This window comes from Ictidomys tridecemlineatus, chromosome 7 (genome assembly GCF_052094955.1).
Source record: "Ictidomys tridecemlineatus isolate mIctTri1 chromosome 7, mIctTri1.hap1, whole genome shotgun sequence".
In the NCBI taxonomy this organism is placed as follows: domain Eukaryota; kingdom Metazoa; phylum Chordata; class Mammalia; order Rodentia; family Sciuridae; genus Ictidomys; species Ictidomys tridecemlineatus.
Window position 1 is genome coordinate 44,231,878 of NC_135483.1, and position 13,845 is coordinate 44,245,722.

General features: G+C 34.3%; 1 protein-coding gene across 1 annotated transcript in view; it reads right to left on the minus strand.

The window, feature by feature from the left end:
• Positions 1–212: 212 nt before the first annotated feature.
• Positions 213–13,845, minus strand: part of Ripk2 (receptor interacting serine/threonine kinase 2) — a 48,494-nt gene continuing 34,861 nt past the window's right edge. The window contains exons 7-11 of the mRNA XM_005328636.5: positions 11,140–11,225; positions 6,767–6,853; positions 5,560–5,653; positions 3,582–3,740; positions 213–3,040 (exon numbers count right to left, since the gene is read on the minus strand). Coding sequence (XP_005328693.1) covers positions 2,703–3,040; positions 3,582–3,740; positions 5,560–5,653; positions 6,767–6,853; positions 11,140–11,225 — 764 coding nt within the window. The 3' untranslated portion in view covers positions 213–2,702. The remainder of the gene's footprint in view (positions 3,041–3,581; positions 3,741–5,559; positions 5,654–6,766; positions 6,854–11,139; positions 11,226–13,845) is intronic.

The following is a 13,845-nucleotide window of genomic DNA, read 5'->3' on the forward strand; positions in this document are numbered from 1 at the left end:
GGCACACACCTGTAATCCCACCAACTCTGGACACTGAAACAGGAGGATCACTAGTTCTAGGACAGCCTCAGCAATTTAGCAAGTCCCTGTCTCAAAAAAACAAAACAACAACAACAAAAAATCTGGTGTCAATATCCTAGAGACTGAATCCAACTCATTGTTCTACTACTTCTGTGTGATTGTTGGCATACTCATGTACCACCTATTTACAATTTCTATTTCAAAGTGTCTTTTTATTTGAATATTATAAAACTTTATATATTATTACAAACATAAAAACCAGGACTATTTGTCAAACGTGATTTGTTTTCAAAGGAAATACAGTTTAAAATAATTACAAAATTCTTGCTAATATTCTATTCTTAAGTATTTTTAAAGTTGTAGATAGACACAATACCTTTGTTCTATTTATTTTTATGTGATGCTGAGGATCGAACCTAGTGCCTCAAACATGGTAGGCAAGCGCTCTACCACTGAGGTATAATTTGTAACCCCAGGACCTTGCTAATATTATTTCTGAAGTTCTGTTAAGGGAGATCAAAAGATGATAGCACAAAATTAAGACATTTCTCTTAATCAGAAGGCTCCAAAATGGACTGAATGAAACTCATTTACTATATGATTCAAATGTTGTTTAGTGTTATGTCTGTGTACTTCTTAACCCCATTCACTATTAGCTGTACTTGTACTACATTTTGGGAAATGTGATTAAAGTGAAATGCCCTCTTTTCTTCTCCAGCTTTTATTCCACTGATTAATTATTCATTAAAGAGTTATTTAGAAAGGGGCCACTGTATGTGCCTGACCCTATTCTGTATTGACTGGCTCTAATCAGCATACTGTCTCACCTTCTCCCAAAGTATCACTATACTTTTAAATATGGGTCATCATGAAAATCAGTTGCAGAGATTCTAATAATTCTATGAAAGGATGTGAATTCATTGTAGATTCACTCTGATCCTTGACACCGTCTTCTTATTAATCAATATGTTGTTATTCATGTAGAGTTTGAAGAGCTGATGATGGATGACTATATCTGTGTCCTTCACACAGTGATCCAGGGGAGAAAGTGTGAGGTAAGCACATAGCCATAGCAGAGAGTTGATGAGGTTTTAGATCTTTGAAGAAAATGGAAAATGCAGGGCAAAGCTCATTTTATCAACTCACATATACCACCCCCAAATCAACATAAGTCAGTTTGAGGCCATCAATATAAAAGAATTTTAAAAAGAATATATAGAGAAGGGAAAGCCTCCAAAAGAATTTTTTTTTCTTCTACTGTTTCCCAAATTAAACCTTTATATTATCACTTTTTAGAGTTACTAGGTAGCTGTGCAGTTGATTAACTAATTAGTTTTCATTTTTCCCTATCAACTTCCATACTTCTCAAAGGCACATAAGGAGACAGCAAAGGTTAATGAAATACTACAGGAGATTGAAAGAGTTATTTTAAATAAAAAATTTTTAATTTCCTTAATGCCATCAAATTTCTTTTATTTGTTTTTTTTCCAGTTAATTTCTTTTATTTTTTTATTCAGTTTTTTTTTCAAGTTATGGGTCTGGGGTTTCTTGATAATTTGTACTTTCAAATTTATCTTGTATCTTACTTTTTACTGATTTTGTTAGATGTTTTTCAGGAAAAGGCTTCTATTCCTTGTAGGTTTTCATTTAGTGATATAGCCCATTATTTAAAAAAAAGTTCACATTGTACCTTTACTGATTGGGCTACAGTTGGGGTGAAGAAGAAAAAAGAAAAAAGAAAAAAAGCAGTCTGTGCAGCAATTAAATAGTTAGATCTATATTTGATCTGGACAGTTATACATGCTGTCCTACTAAATGCAAAAAGTAGGCTGCAGGATGATGATTAAAGATAATAATATTAAGAAATGACCTTCTCTCAAATTAGCATATACTTTGTTATGAGCAAGAAGAGGTGCATGAGAATACACATCAGGCTGCTAACCTTAGTGAACTTGGTTGTTATTGACAGTCGGTAGAGCTGAGGTTAAAAGTCGGGGCAGGGGGGTGAGGTTGTAGCTCAGTGGTAGAGCACTTGCTTAGCATGTGTGAGGCTCTGGATTCGATTCTCAGCACCACGTATGAAATAAAATAAATAAAATAAAGGCCCATCAACAACTAAAAAAAAAAAATTTTAAAAAGTTGGGGCAGATAATGCTATTAAGAGTATTCCTTGAAATAATCCTGTTTTATAGGAAAAATGTAACCTGGAACATGGAGTTTAGAATGAATGATTTTTTTAGAGAGAATCTGAATCTGGGAAGACAGAGTAGGAATGCTTTGCTATTTCTGGTTTGTCTATAGAAGGTCTACACTTCATAAAGATCAAATCTTAGATGAGTAATAAATAATCCACAGAGAAAATGAGTGTGCAAATGGCTTCTATCAAAAACACACGCTACTTTAAGACAACTTTTAAGTACAAGAAGATTATTACACTAAACATAGTTCTAATTAATGAAAGAGGCATGTAAAATTGAAACATGTAGCAAAAATGCAAACTTTTTACTTATGTTAACTTAAAAAAATACTGCAATATCATGGAAGGAGATAACATTTGCCCTCCAAAAAATATCTTCAGTAAAGCTTGTAATACTCATATGGATTTTGTAAAAACAATGTCAATGTAACAGAGATATAAATAGTCTTCTATAAACTGACTTTTCTTCTTGGAAAAGACTTACTTATAAACTTTTATTTTGAGGGAAATTTGAAGATGGTAGTCTGGAAATCACTAGTATTTCTGGGTAGGGTTGAAGACCCATTTGTTTGTTATCTTTCAACTTTTGTACTATAACTTTAGCAAATTCTTCTCCTTGGATGTCACTGGTGTCCAATAATTGTCTAACTTTTGAAGTCCTTGTAGGTTTGGTACTAATAAGTTCATAGTCCTCCTTCATGATCAAGTCCCTGGACAGGAGGGCATCTAGTGATTGGTTAAGGCAGGCTTCAGTCATTTGGTTCACAATGTCTTCCCTTTTGCTCTGGATCCACTGTTGGGCTATACCAGGTTGTAGACGCTCTGTAAAGGTAAGGAATGAACAATTAAAAAGGTGAGGATGGATATTTAGCAATGACTAAAATTACTAAAAAAAAAAAAGTAGGCATAACACCTAATTTTTGTATGATTGTGCTAATGTGGGACACCGTATATTTTTTTCAGGAAACATGGAGATCTGGATTATCTTTCCTTCACCTTTCAGAAAAAGCACTACCCTTTTATATGCCACAAATCATAGGGAAAATATTCTTTTATTCTTTGGGTTTTGTTTTTTGATTTCTTTCAAATATACAGGATATATGAATATTTGTTAAATTAAAAAATAGCTTTACCTTTAGTGACATAGTAAGTAATACCTCCTGTTAGCACTTCCTTCTTAATTAGATGTTCATGGGATACTATGTCAGCAGAGTTTGAAAGTGTTTTCCTACTTAAGAGGGTATGTATTTATTTATCTTACTGGGGAAACACAACAAACATATCTTGTCCAGTGCATCTGCTGGATATATACTTATGAGGTAAGATGGCATCATTTACAATATGTCTCATGGTAAACATTTACCTGAATACCTCTCAGTTAAGAATGAATTTATTATTGTTGAAGAGCAAGGGGTGGTCTTGTGATCACAGAATATGGCCTTCTGAGATGCAGCAACAGTACTATCCCAACTGTGATTTACTGACTGATGTAGATTCATAGAAGAGTAGTCTGGAGTTTTTCCTATAAAACACAAGATCTTCATTAGGGCTGAAATATTCCTTAGATATTTCTATTAGCTAAAATATCAACATTCTGGTTGCATAGAAGGTAGGCCCCAATCTCTTAGGTTTTCACTGCTATTAAAGTTGCCTCAGGGGCTGGGGTTGTGGCTCTTGCCTCACTGGGTTCGATTCTCAGCACCACACAAGAATAAACAAACAAAATGAACATGTTATGTTCATCTATAACTAACTAAATAAATAAAGTTGCCTCAGAAAACTAATTCTGCAAATAAACAGGTTTTAGATCAAATAAGGGTATATACCATATGTTCTTACTATACTTTTGTCTGTGTTGTCTATTCTATATTAATTATGAGCTGTGGAATTTCATTTCTTCTCATAGTCTCATATTTATTCTCTATCTTCTTTTCCTTCCATTGCACTTTAAACATGAGCTCTATACATGTGTCAATATGTAGTTAATATACATTTTTAAATGTATCAATCTATATATGACATTCCATCCTCTCCTAATTCTATCCAGCCTCGCTCAGAGTCTCAATTGTCCATCTGTGTTCTTAGATCTGTGTAATTAAATTTTCTATCATTGTTGAATATGGTTTTACATTTTCAACAGCCCACTGGACATCACCTCCATATGTAATGCTAGAACCTCAAATTAAAAAAAAAAAAGTTAAAAATTTCCATCATCATTCACTAACTCTAAGACCTGCTTCAACTCTTATTTTTGTGAGTAGCATTAATATTCACCCAGGGACCAGGTTTAACAACTTGTTTATCTTTATCTTTTTTTTTCTTTCTTAACTTCTTCAAGTGAAAAGTTACAACTCCTATCAGTGAGGCCTCCATAATAATTCTCACACCATCTCTGCTTGTTTTCACTCTGGATCAGTTTTCATAATCACTTATCAGTACTTTGGTAAAAGTCTCCTACATTGAAGAATTTTATCATAACACATTCCTGCTCAAAAATTTTCCAACATTACTCCCTCCTCAATTCAACATACCAAGGAGCTGAGTTGAGTGTCAGAATTCTGGACAATGTAACTCCCCTGCCTACTTATCTATCTTCTTTCATTCACCCTCTTCATCAACCAAACCAAACTACTCACTGTTGTGTGTCTTCTTGGTCTTGGGCCTCTGTGTTGTTCTTTTTGTCTGGAATGCTTCTGTTTTATAACTAGATGTCCAGGCCAGAAACGGTGTCATCATGATAACAATTTGATGTATCGGAGTGACATAAAAGTCCTCCTTAAAGGACCTGATTTCAGTCCAGTCTTGGGTTTGCCTGCTACTAGCTCTGTGATCCAGAGGGTTCTTAATCTATAAAATGAAGACTACCTCCCTTTCAAAGCTGCTGTTGAAGTACCCTGTAAAGAGCGGTACTCAGTATTACTCTTGAAGTTAGGTGCAGTGATGCACGTCTATAATCTCAGTGATTTGGGAGGCTTAGGTAGAAGGATTGCAAGTTTCAGGGCTTGAGATGTGGCTCAATGGTAAGGTGCTCAGTGTTCAATCCCTAGTTACCAACCCCCACATCTGTTTCTATTTCATACTGAGGTAACTTACAAACATTTCTCCTCTCTTGTTAAGAACTTTTTTTTTTTTAAGTATCTAACACAACACCTTTAATACTTAAATGTGTGTATTGAACATGCCACTGCTATCTTCACATCTTTAGACCTTGTCATTTAAGAAAATGAGTTATGAATACATATGAAAGTATATTCAATACAAACCATAACTCCCTGCCAAGAATATGACCTTGAAAGAAAATGGAAAACTTGAAATCAATTCTGATTGAAAAATTAATGTACCAGATAAAAAGTCGTTTTCTTGGGGAGTTGATAGGGACCTTGAGGTTCCAGGAGAACTACTGCTTTTATGAAGCTGAGAGGATCCACATGATTCCTAAAGTAAACAAATGATAAATAGGTTTAGGGAGACTACTCCTAATGGGTAATAAAAAAAATTTTTTTTAAGTTATACAGCTTGAGTTTCTAACAGTTCTTGCTTTTAGTTTACAAAGATTTAGAACTATTAACAGATTATAACTTAGAGAATTAAAGGAACATATATAAAATACTCAACAAATACAAACTTAATTTTCTTATCAAATGGAGGAGATGGGCAACAATTACTAGAAATATTTTTTTTCAGTATAATCTATATGATCTCAGAGGCTTTGTCCAGTGGCTTGAATAGTGGATAAGAAATTTGGAATCTGGGTTATCTACTGACTTACCCCAATGGTTTATCATTAGGTTCCTTCAATCAGAAGTGGAAACCCTTGAAAAAGTAATGGAGAAATTGACTCTACTCCTAGCTCTGTCATGGAATTACTGACTAATCTTTGACAAGGCATTTAACTCTCTGGCTCTCTGATTCTTGTATTGTCTATCTCAAATATGCATGCATAGGCTCAAGGATCAAATGAGATGGTTTATATAAAGTGACTTAAAAAACCACATATTCTGCTTTAGGTTTTTTTGAAGGCATTATTACTTTTCTGAATCTGTAAAGTGAATATATATATTTTTGAAAAAACAACTCATGAAATAAATCTGAAAGAGTGCTCCAAAAGAAATCTTTCTTCTCGGTGAGAGAGAAAAAAAAAAAAGACTTTCTCTCTTATTAATTACTATAAAAGGCAAGGACTAGGCAGCATAAATAATGTAGTAGAGTTACAATCAATAAGTTGCCCATATAACACACCCTAGATCATTATTAACTGTACAAAATGACAGGGACAGAAGTCAATGCCAAAGAAAAAAAATTTTATGATTTGATGGGATCAGTGATGAAAGAGAATCAGAGAAGCTGATTTCAAGTTTGCCCTGGGCTACCAAATTCTAAAAGCTTCCTGAGCTTTAGTTCCCTATTGTTAAAAGAAGGGGTTAGACTGAGTGCTTTTTCATATTCTTACATATATATATATGTAAGAATATATATATATGTGTGTGTGTGTGTGTGTGTAAAATGTACATTTGCATGTGTATGTGTGTGTATTTTTTTTTTTTTTACCTCCTGGGGACCATGATTTACAGGTATGTTCAGAGACACCTCCTTCCTCTTGTCACATGAGTGAACAGTACTCGAGGCACTCTGTAACTGGAATGAACATATACACGCACTTTAATTGGAAGCAATTAGGAAATTAGAAGTAAAATACACTTACTTAACACATTTTTAAAAAATATTTATTTTTTAGTTTTTTTTTAGGTGGACACAATATCTTTATTTTATTTTTATGTGGTGCTGAGAATCGAACCCAGTGCCTCACACATGCTAAGCGAGTGTGCTACCACTTGAGCCACATCCCAGCCCATACTTAACACATTTTATATATTTATACAAAATCAATGGAAACAAACTCTAAATTGGTTGAGAACACAGTATATAACTTATAGGCAGAGATAGTATAAAAAAATGGAAATATCCTTAGATAGAGAGACCATCAATTATGTCTCATATTAACTGATTGCCTTGAGCAGATTATTGATCGATCAGAGTCTCAGGGCTTCATTTTTAAAATAATACCTGCATGCAGGATTGTCCCTAAAAATTGAGATAATAAATATAAAGTGCCTGGTAAGAATTAGGTACTTGGGCTGGGATTGTAGCTCAGCGGTAGAGCATTTGCCTCGCATGCGTGAGGCCCTGGATTCGATCCTCAGCACCACATAAAAAAAAAAAACCAAAACCAAATAAAAATAGCATGTCCATCTACAACTAAAAAAAAAATCATTACTTATTAAATTTTGGTGTGTGTGTGTGTGTAGCACACACATACACACATTTTCTATCAATGATTATTTAGCATTAACTGTTTCCATTAACTGTTTCATGCACTGGGTTTGTACTATTATTTTTGTTTTATTGATAAGAAACGAAGGCTTGGACTTAGTAAAGGAACTAATATGTTATAATGGAATGGTGGAGGTCAAGTAGCCAATCAGATGTGGTTCAGAATCCAAGAATACCTAACTATTTGACCTCAAGCATGAGAATGTATCTCAATTTATCATATCTATAAATTATAGATAATAATATGTTTTATACACTTACTATAAAGAGAATTAAGTGTAATATATGCAAACAGGACCTATGATTACTTGTAAAAAACGAAAAATGCTCGAATGTAGCTCAGTGGTAAAGTACCCCTGTGTTCAATACTTAGTACTGCAAAAAACCAGTCAAACAACAGAAAAACAACCTATATGTCTGTTTTTTTCCTCAGACCAACATAATGCCAACTGCTTTTCAGAACTTTAAAAACTGCTGAGTTTTGCACTGAGCCCTCCATTATTCAGTTATGACTACCTGTTCTATTAGAAGTAAAAAATTCCTATTCAACTGTGTACACAACACATCAACTATAATATTTGGTACACAGTAGTTCAATAAACATCCATAAACTTGTTTTTTAAAAAATATTTCTTTTAGTTGTCAATGGACATTTATTTATTTATTTTTATGAGGTGCTGAGAATTGAACCCAGTGCCTCACACTTGCCAGGCAAGTACTCTACACGGAGCCACAACCCTATCCCCTGTAAATTCATTTTTATATGAAACTTTAAAATTAGTTTTATTCTATGTGTCCATTGTGTAAGGTTTTCTGTAACTTGAACAAAACATTTCATATAAATGTAACTGAATATGCATTAGTAACTGACCAGGTGATAATTCAAATTGCCCATCAAGCAGTAAAATCAGTCCCTAAGAAATGAAATAATTTTTTTATTCAAGTTTTACTATTCAAGATGTAGGAAGCATTTATCTGTGGAAACATGAATTGCAAGAGCTGGTTCAAAAAATTGGAAAAAAATGTAGGAAAGGCAAACAAAATAAGTCACTCTAGATAGTGATCTTCATTTTCAGAAATTTCTTTATGAAAAATCTTATTATATTTGTATTCTACGGTTGGCCCTGCTATTAACTAGCTATGTGAGGTGATATTTAAGTGACAACTTCTCTATACCTTAGATATCTAATCTGTAAAAATCAGATGATATTTTCGCTTTAGCAGCTTCACAGAATGATACAAGGGTTTAAAGAGAAAACCAAACCAAACCAAAACACCCCAAACTATAACAACTCCAAGTGAAAGCAATACTGCAACTTAAAAACACTGAAGAAAGTAATGCTATTACTAAATGGTATTAATATATCTGAAAATATATACTTTACTTTAAAGGCCAAAATTTCTTTAAAACTTAATGTTATATATAGAATCCTAGTGCTAGAAACAAAAATGATCTAGAATGGTTCTCGTAACTGTCATGAGCCGTCCAACAGCTGTGTGTGGACTCTTGTGCATAGCAGCCTAATGAGGGGACAGGTCTGGCATTGCCAACTCCCTGTAGCACTCCTCAGGGACTGATCGACTGATGCAGGTGAACCTCCCCCTCAAGCTCTGCCCAAGATCCCACAGGGCACCTGAGATGGGTGTGACCTGCCAAGATGTCAATAAATCTGCTGACCACAAGACATCAGGAAAGTCAGACTTCACCCTTGAAACTGCCCCTGCCTTTGACGTACTCCCTTAAATAAAATACTGGAGCCATTTTGTCTTTGTCTAGTTCAAGAACCCGTGTGGAGTAGATTTATTAAGGGCTTCACTTTTGTAAATATATATTCTGAGTGTTTGTGTTTTATTATTTGTTAATTATTTGAGATAATAAGATTTAGGGTGGCCATTTATGGTGGCTTGGATTCCTCTGGGCAGAAGAATCCCCCAGTGAGACACTGGCCATCATCCCCTTGAAACTTCCCCTTCATAACTAAGACAACAGGCCCTTCCATCCAGCTTTGTTTGGAAGGACAAGAAAAAATTGTAAGGAGGAAAAAAAGGAACTGAAATAATTAGGCAGAAAGAGATATTTTCTGAGGTTTGTATCTATCAAGTGGAGAAACTGGTATGCTCTGGAAAGGATTTCTCAGAAGTGAGGGAGTCAAGCCCTGCGCATGCCTGTAATCTCAGGAGGCTGAGGCAGAAGGATCCTGAGTTAAAAGCCAGTCTCAGCAAAAGCAAGATGCTAAGAAACTCAGTGAGACCGTGTCTCTAAATAAAAAAATTGGGCTGGGGATGTGGCTCAGGGGTAGAGTGCCCCTGAGTTCAATCCCTGGTACCCACCCCCAATCCCTGCAAAAAAAAAAGAAGTAAGAAAGTTAGTGAAAAGTTTTTCAAAAGATCTCAAAAACAGTAGTTCCTTTTTAAGTTCCTGCCAAAACTCAGGCATGAATATTGCTACCACAAATTTGAAGTTGGATTAGTTGTTTCCTTTGTATTTTCTTTTAAACTAAACTAAAGGTTATGTTAAAAGATGTAGTGAATCACAAGGAGAAAGCAGTCTCATTAAGTAATAAAGTTAACTGTAGACTGTGCTTGTTCCATAACCTAAGAGTTTGGGTAACTGATGCCTTTTTTTTTTTTTTTTTTAGAGTGAGAGCGAGAGCGAGAGAGAGAGAGAGAGAGAGAGAGAGAGAGAGGGATATTTCGGCGGACACAATATCTTTATTTTATTTTTATGCGGTGTTGAGGATTGAACCCAGCGCCCTGTGCATGCCAGGTGAGCACGTTACCTCTTGAGCCACATCCCCGACCCCAAACTGGTGGTTTTTATTATCAAATATTAAGTGCAATTTAATGAAACCTAGCAAATGCTAATCCATCCTTACTCAGCCCTAAAGGACTACAGCAGCTTTTTAAACAATTTTAAATAATCAGAAAACCCTAGAGTAACAGTCCTTTATGTTCTTCTGATCCACAGGAGCCAGAATGATCAAACAACTGTCCTAGGTAATTCACATTAACTTCTATTGCTACTTTTGTCCAAGCAATAAGGACTATTTGAGTGAGAAAATAAAAACAAAACAAAACAAGCAAGCAAAGAAACAACCCCCAAGCAATTAAAGATACATTTTGGGGCTTCAATTATAATAAAATTCTGTAACTTATCTTGACAATAAATCTCAAAAAAACCCAATTATAATGAATAAAAAGATAAATCGAAGAACCCAGGTATCTACTACTTTGTAAGATATTAAAACTTAAGGAAGGTAAATGTAAATTAAAACACACATACACAACCACCCCTGTGTGATATTCACACTCATTATATATAGATGGCCTTTCATTACACATTTTAAATTTATAGCTGATATATGAAGATTCTGGAATGTTAAATCTGAAGTTGGTCATTTCTGAAAAATACAGAAAAACCCTGTGGTGACAGGGAAAGGTAGTATTCAAAGTCTCTGATAAATTCTCCTATCTTAAAACTATAACCCATATCTGTGTAAAGTCTATAGATAAAAACTAATCTAAAAACTTCATAAGTCACAGAGAGTTGTTTAAAGTTCCAATTTCTAGCATTTCATAGGGCAATTTACCTTTGTTTTCTTTAGCTGAATAACAGCTTCAAGAAAAGTTATCTCTTCATATGTTCTCAGAACTGGCTCAAGCTCTATTAAACACTCTAGATAAGAAAAAACAAATCATAATCTGAGTTCAGATTGATTGTAATCATTAAGTTAAAATGTTAACATTTAAGTCATAAAGCCCTAAGTTAAACTAATGACAGCCAGCTTTTTTAAAGAATTTTTATTACTGGTATAAAGTTAGACATAAGGATCAAAGGAATAGAATTGAGAGTCTGAATATAAACTCTTACAATCATGGTCAACTGATCTTCAACAAGGGGGCTAAGTCGATTCAATGGGGGAAAGGGCAGTCTTTTTAAGAAATAGTGATGTAAAGTCACATGAAAACCGATAGTTTAGATCCTTATCTCACCATCACACATAAAAATTATTTTGAAAAGGATCACAGCCTAAATGTAAACATAGAAAAAAATCTTCATCACCTTGAGTTAGGAAGATTTCTTAGATAAAACATCAAAAACAGGATCCATAAAAAAACCCTGATCATTGTACTTCAAAAATATGAACATTTTTGCACTTCAGAAAAATACTGTTAAGGAAAAAAATAAAAAGATAAGCTACTAATTGGAGAATATATTTGCATGTCACATATCTGCTAAAGGACTTGTACCTAGAATATATAAAGAACTCTGACAGTTCAATAACAGAACAAATAACAATTTAAAAATGAGTAAAAATCTTATATATAAATTTTCCCTATTTCTTTCCAGTTAATTGATTTTTAGATATACATCAGTCTGCTTTTGTATTGCCATTAAAATTACATTTGTTTGGGTTTCCAATGATGACAGTGGTGGGAAATTGTTTTATTATTGTTGTTTTGTGATGGGGTGTTGCTATGTTTTCTAGGCTGACCCCTGAACTTGAACTCCTAGGCTCAAGAGAGCCGCCTATCTCAGCCTCCCACCACTATACCCAACTAACCTCTTACTTATTTTATTTGGATTCTTGGCAGATTAAACATGGCTGACTGGTATTTCCTCCCGGAAACTTTTCTTCTTGTGGCTTCTGAGATACAAGAGACTACACTTTCTATTTCTTCTAATTTTTAATTTCTTTTTTTCTTCTTCTACTCATGTTTCTAAGTGCTTGAATGGCTCAGAGGTCTAATATGGGTACTTGACTCTTTATTGTCAATATTCTCTACTCAGTCCAGACTGTCTGTGAATGAAGTTCAATTTTATACAAGGAGCCCTAGTTTCTCCCTTGAGCAACAAATTTGCATATTATTATAGTAGTATCAGTAATTATGATGCTTTCCACTTGTTGGCAATCTGAATAATGCTACAATGATTATTCATATAAAAGTCTTTGTATGAACATGTTTTTATTTCTCTTAGGTAACTACCTGTGAGTGGAATTACAGGGTTGCACAGTAAAGTTATTTTTCATTGTTAATAAACTTCCAAACCATTTTCCCCATGGCTGGTTTGGATGTGAGTGTCCCCCAAAAGCTTATGGGTGAGACAATGCAAGAGGTTCAGAGGAGAAATAATTGGATTTTGAGAATCTTAACCCAATGAGTGAATTAATCCCTTGATAGGCATTAACTGAGTGGTAACTGAAGTGGTAGGGTGTGGCTGGAGGAGGTGGGAACTGGGGGAGTGCATTTGGGGTATATATTTATCTGGCAAGTGGAGACCTCTCTCGCTGCTTCATGGTCATTATGTGAGCTGCTTCCCTGTGCCACATGATGTCCTGCCTCACCTTGAGCCCTGAGGAATGGAACTGACTTTCTATGCATTAAAATCTCTGAAACTGTGAGCCCTTAAATAAACTTTTCCTCCCCTAAAATTGTTCTGGTTGGATCCTTTTAGTCACAGCAGTGAAAAAGCTGACTAAAACAACCACATTACATTCCTATCCACTATCTATGAGTGTTTTGCTTCTTCATGTCACTGTCAACACTTATTATGTGTCTTTTTAGTCATAGTTATTTAAGTAGATATGTAATGGTATTTTTATGTAATTTTTTTAAAAAAGTTTTTTTTAGATGTTGATGGACCTTTATTTCATTCATTTATTTATTTATATGCAGTGCTGAAAATTGAACTCAGTGCCTCACATATGCTAGGCAAGTGCTCTACCACTGAGCCACAAGCCCAGCCCTTGTAGTTTTAATCTGTATTTTCTAATAATGTTAATCACCTTTTCATTTTTTAAAATCATTTGTATAATTCCTTTGGTGAAATTCAAGTCTTCTATTCATTTTTAAAATTATGTTATTTGACCAATTATTGAATTGTCAGAGTGCTTTATATTCCTAGATTCAAATCCTTTTATCAGATACATGATATACAATAAGTTTTCCCTGTCTGTAGCTTGTCTTTTCCTGATTCAGTGTGCATTCTGAAGCTTAAAAGTTTCTAATTTTTTAAAGTCCCATTATCAATTGTTTTTATAAATTCTGTTTTGATGTCAAATTTCAGAACTCTGCTTAATCCAAGGCCATGAAAATTTTCTCCTACATTCACATTTAGATGACTTTCACCAGAATTTTGTCACTGTTCCTCTGAAATACATCTTAAATCTGTATAATTTTTCTATCTCCAGAAACATCACCTAATTAGACAATTAATGAAAGACTTCCTAGCTGGTCTCTTTGCTTCTATTCTTGCCTTTCTCCAGTTTCCCACACAGTAGCAAAAGTAATTT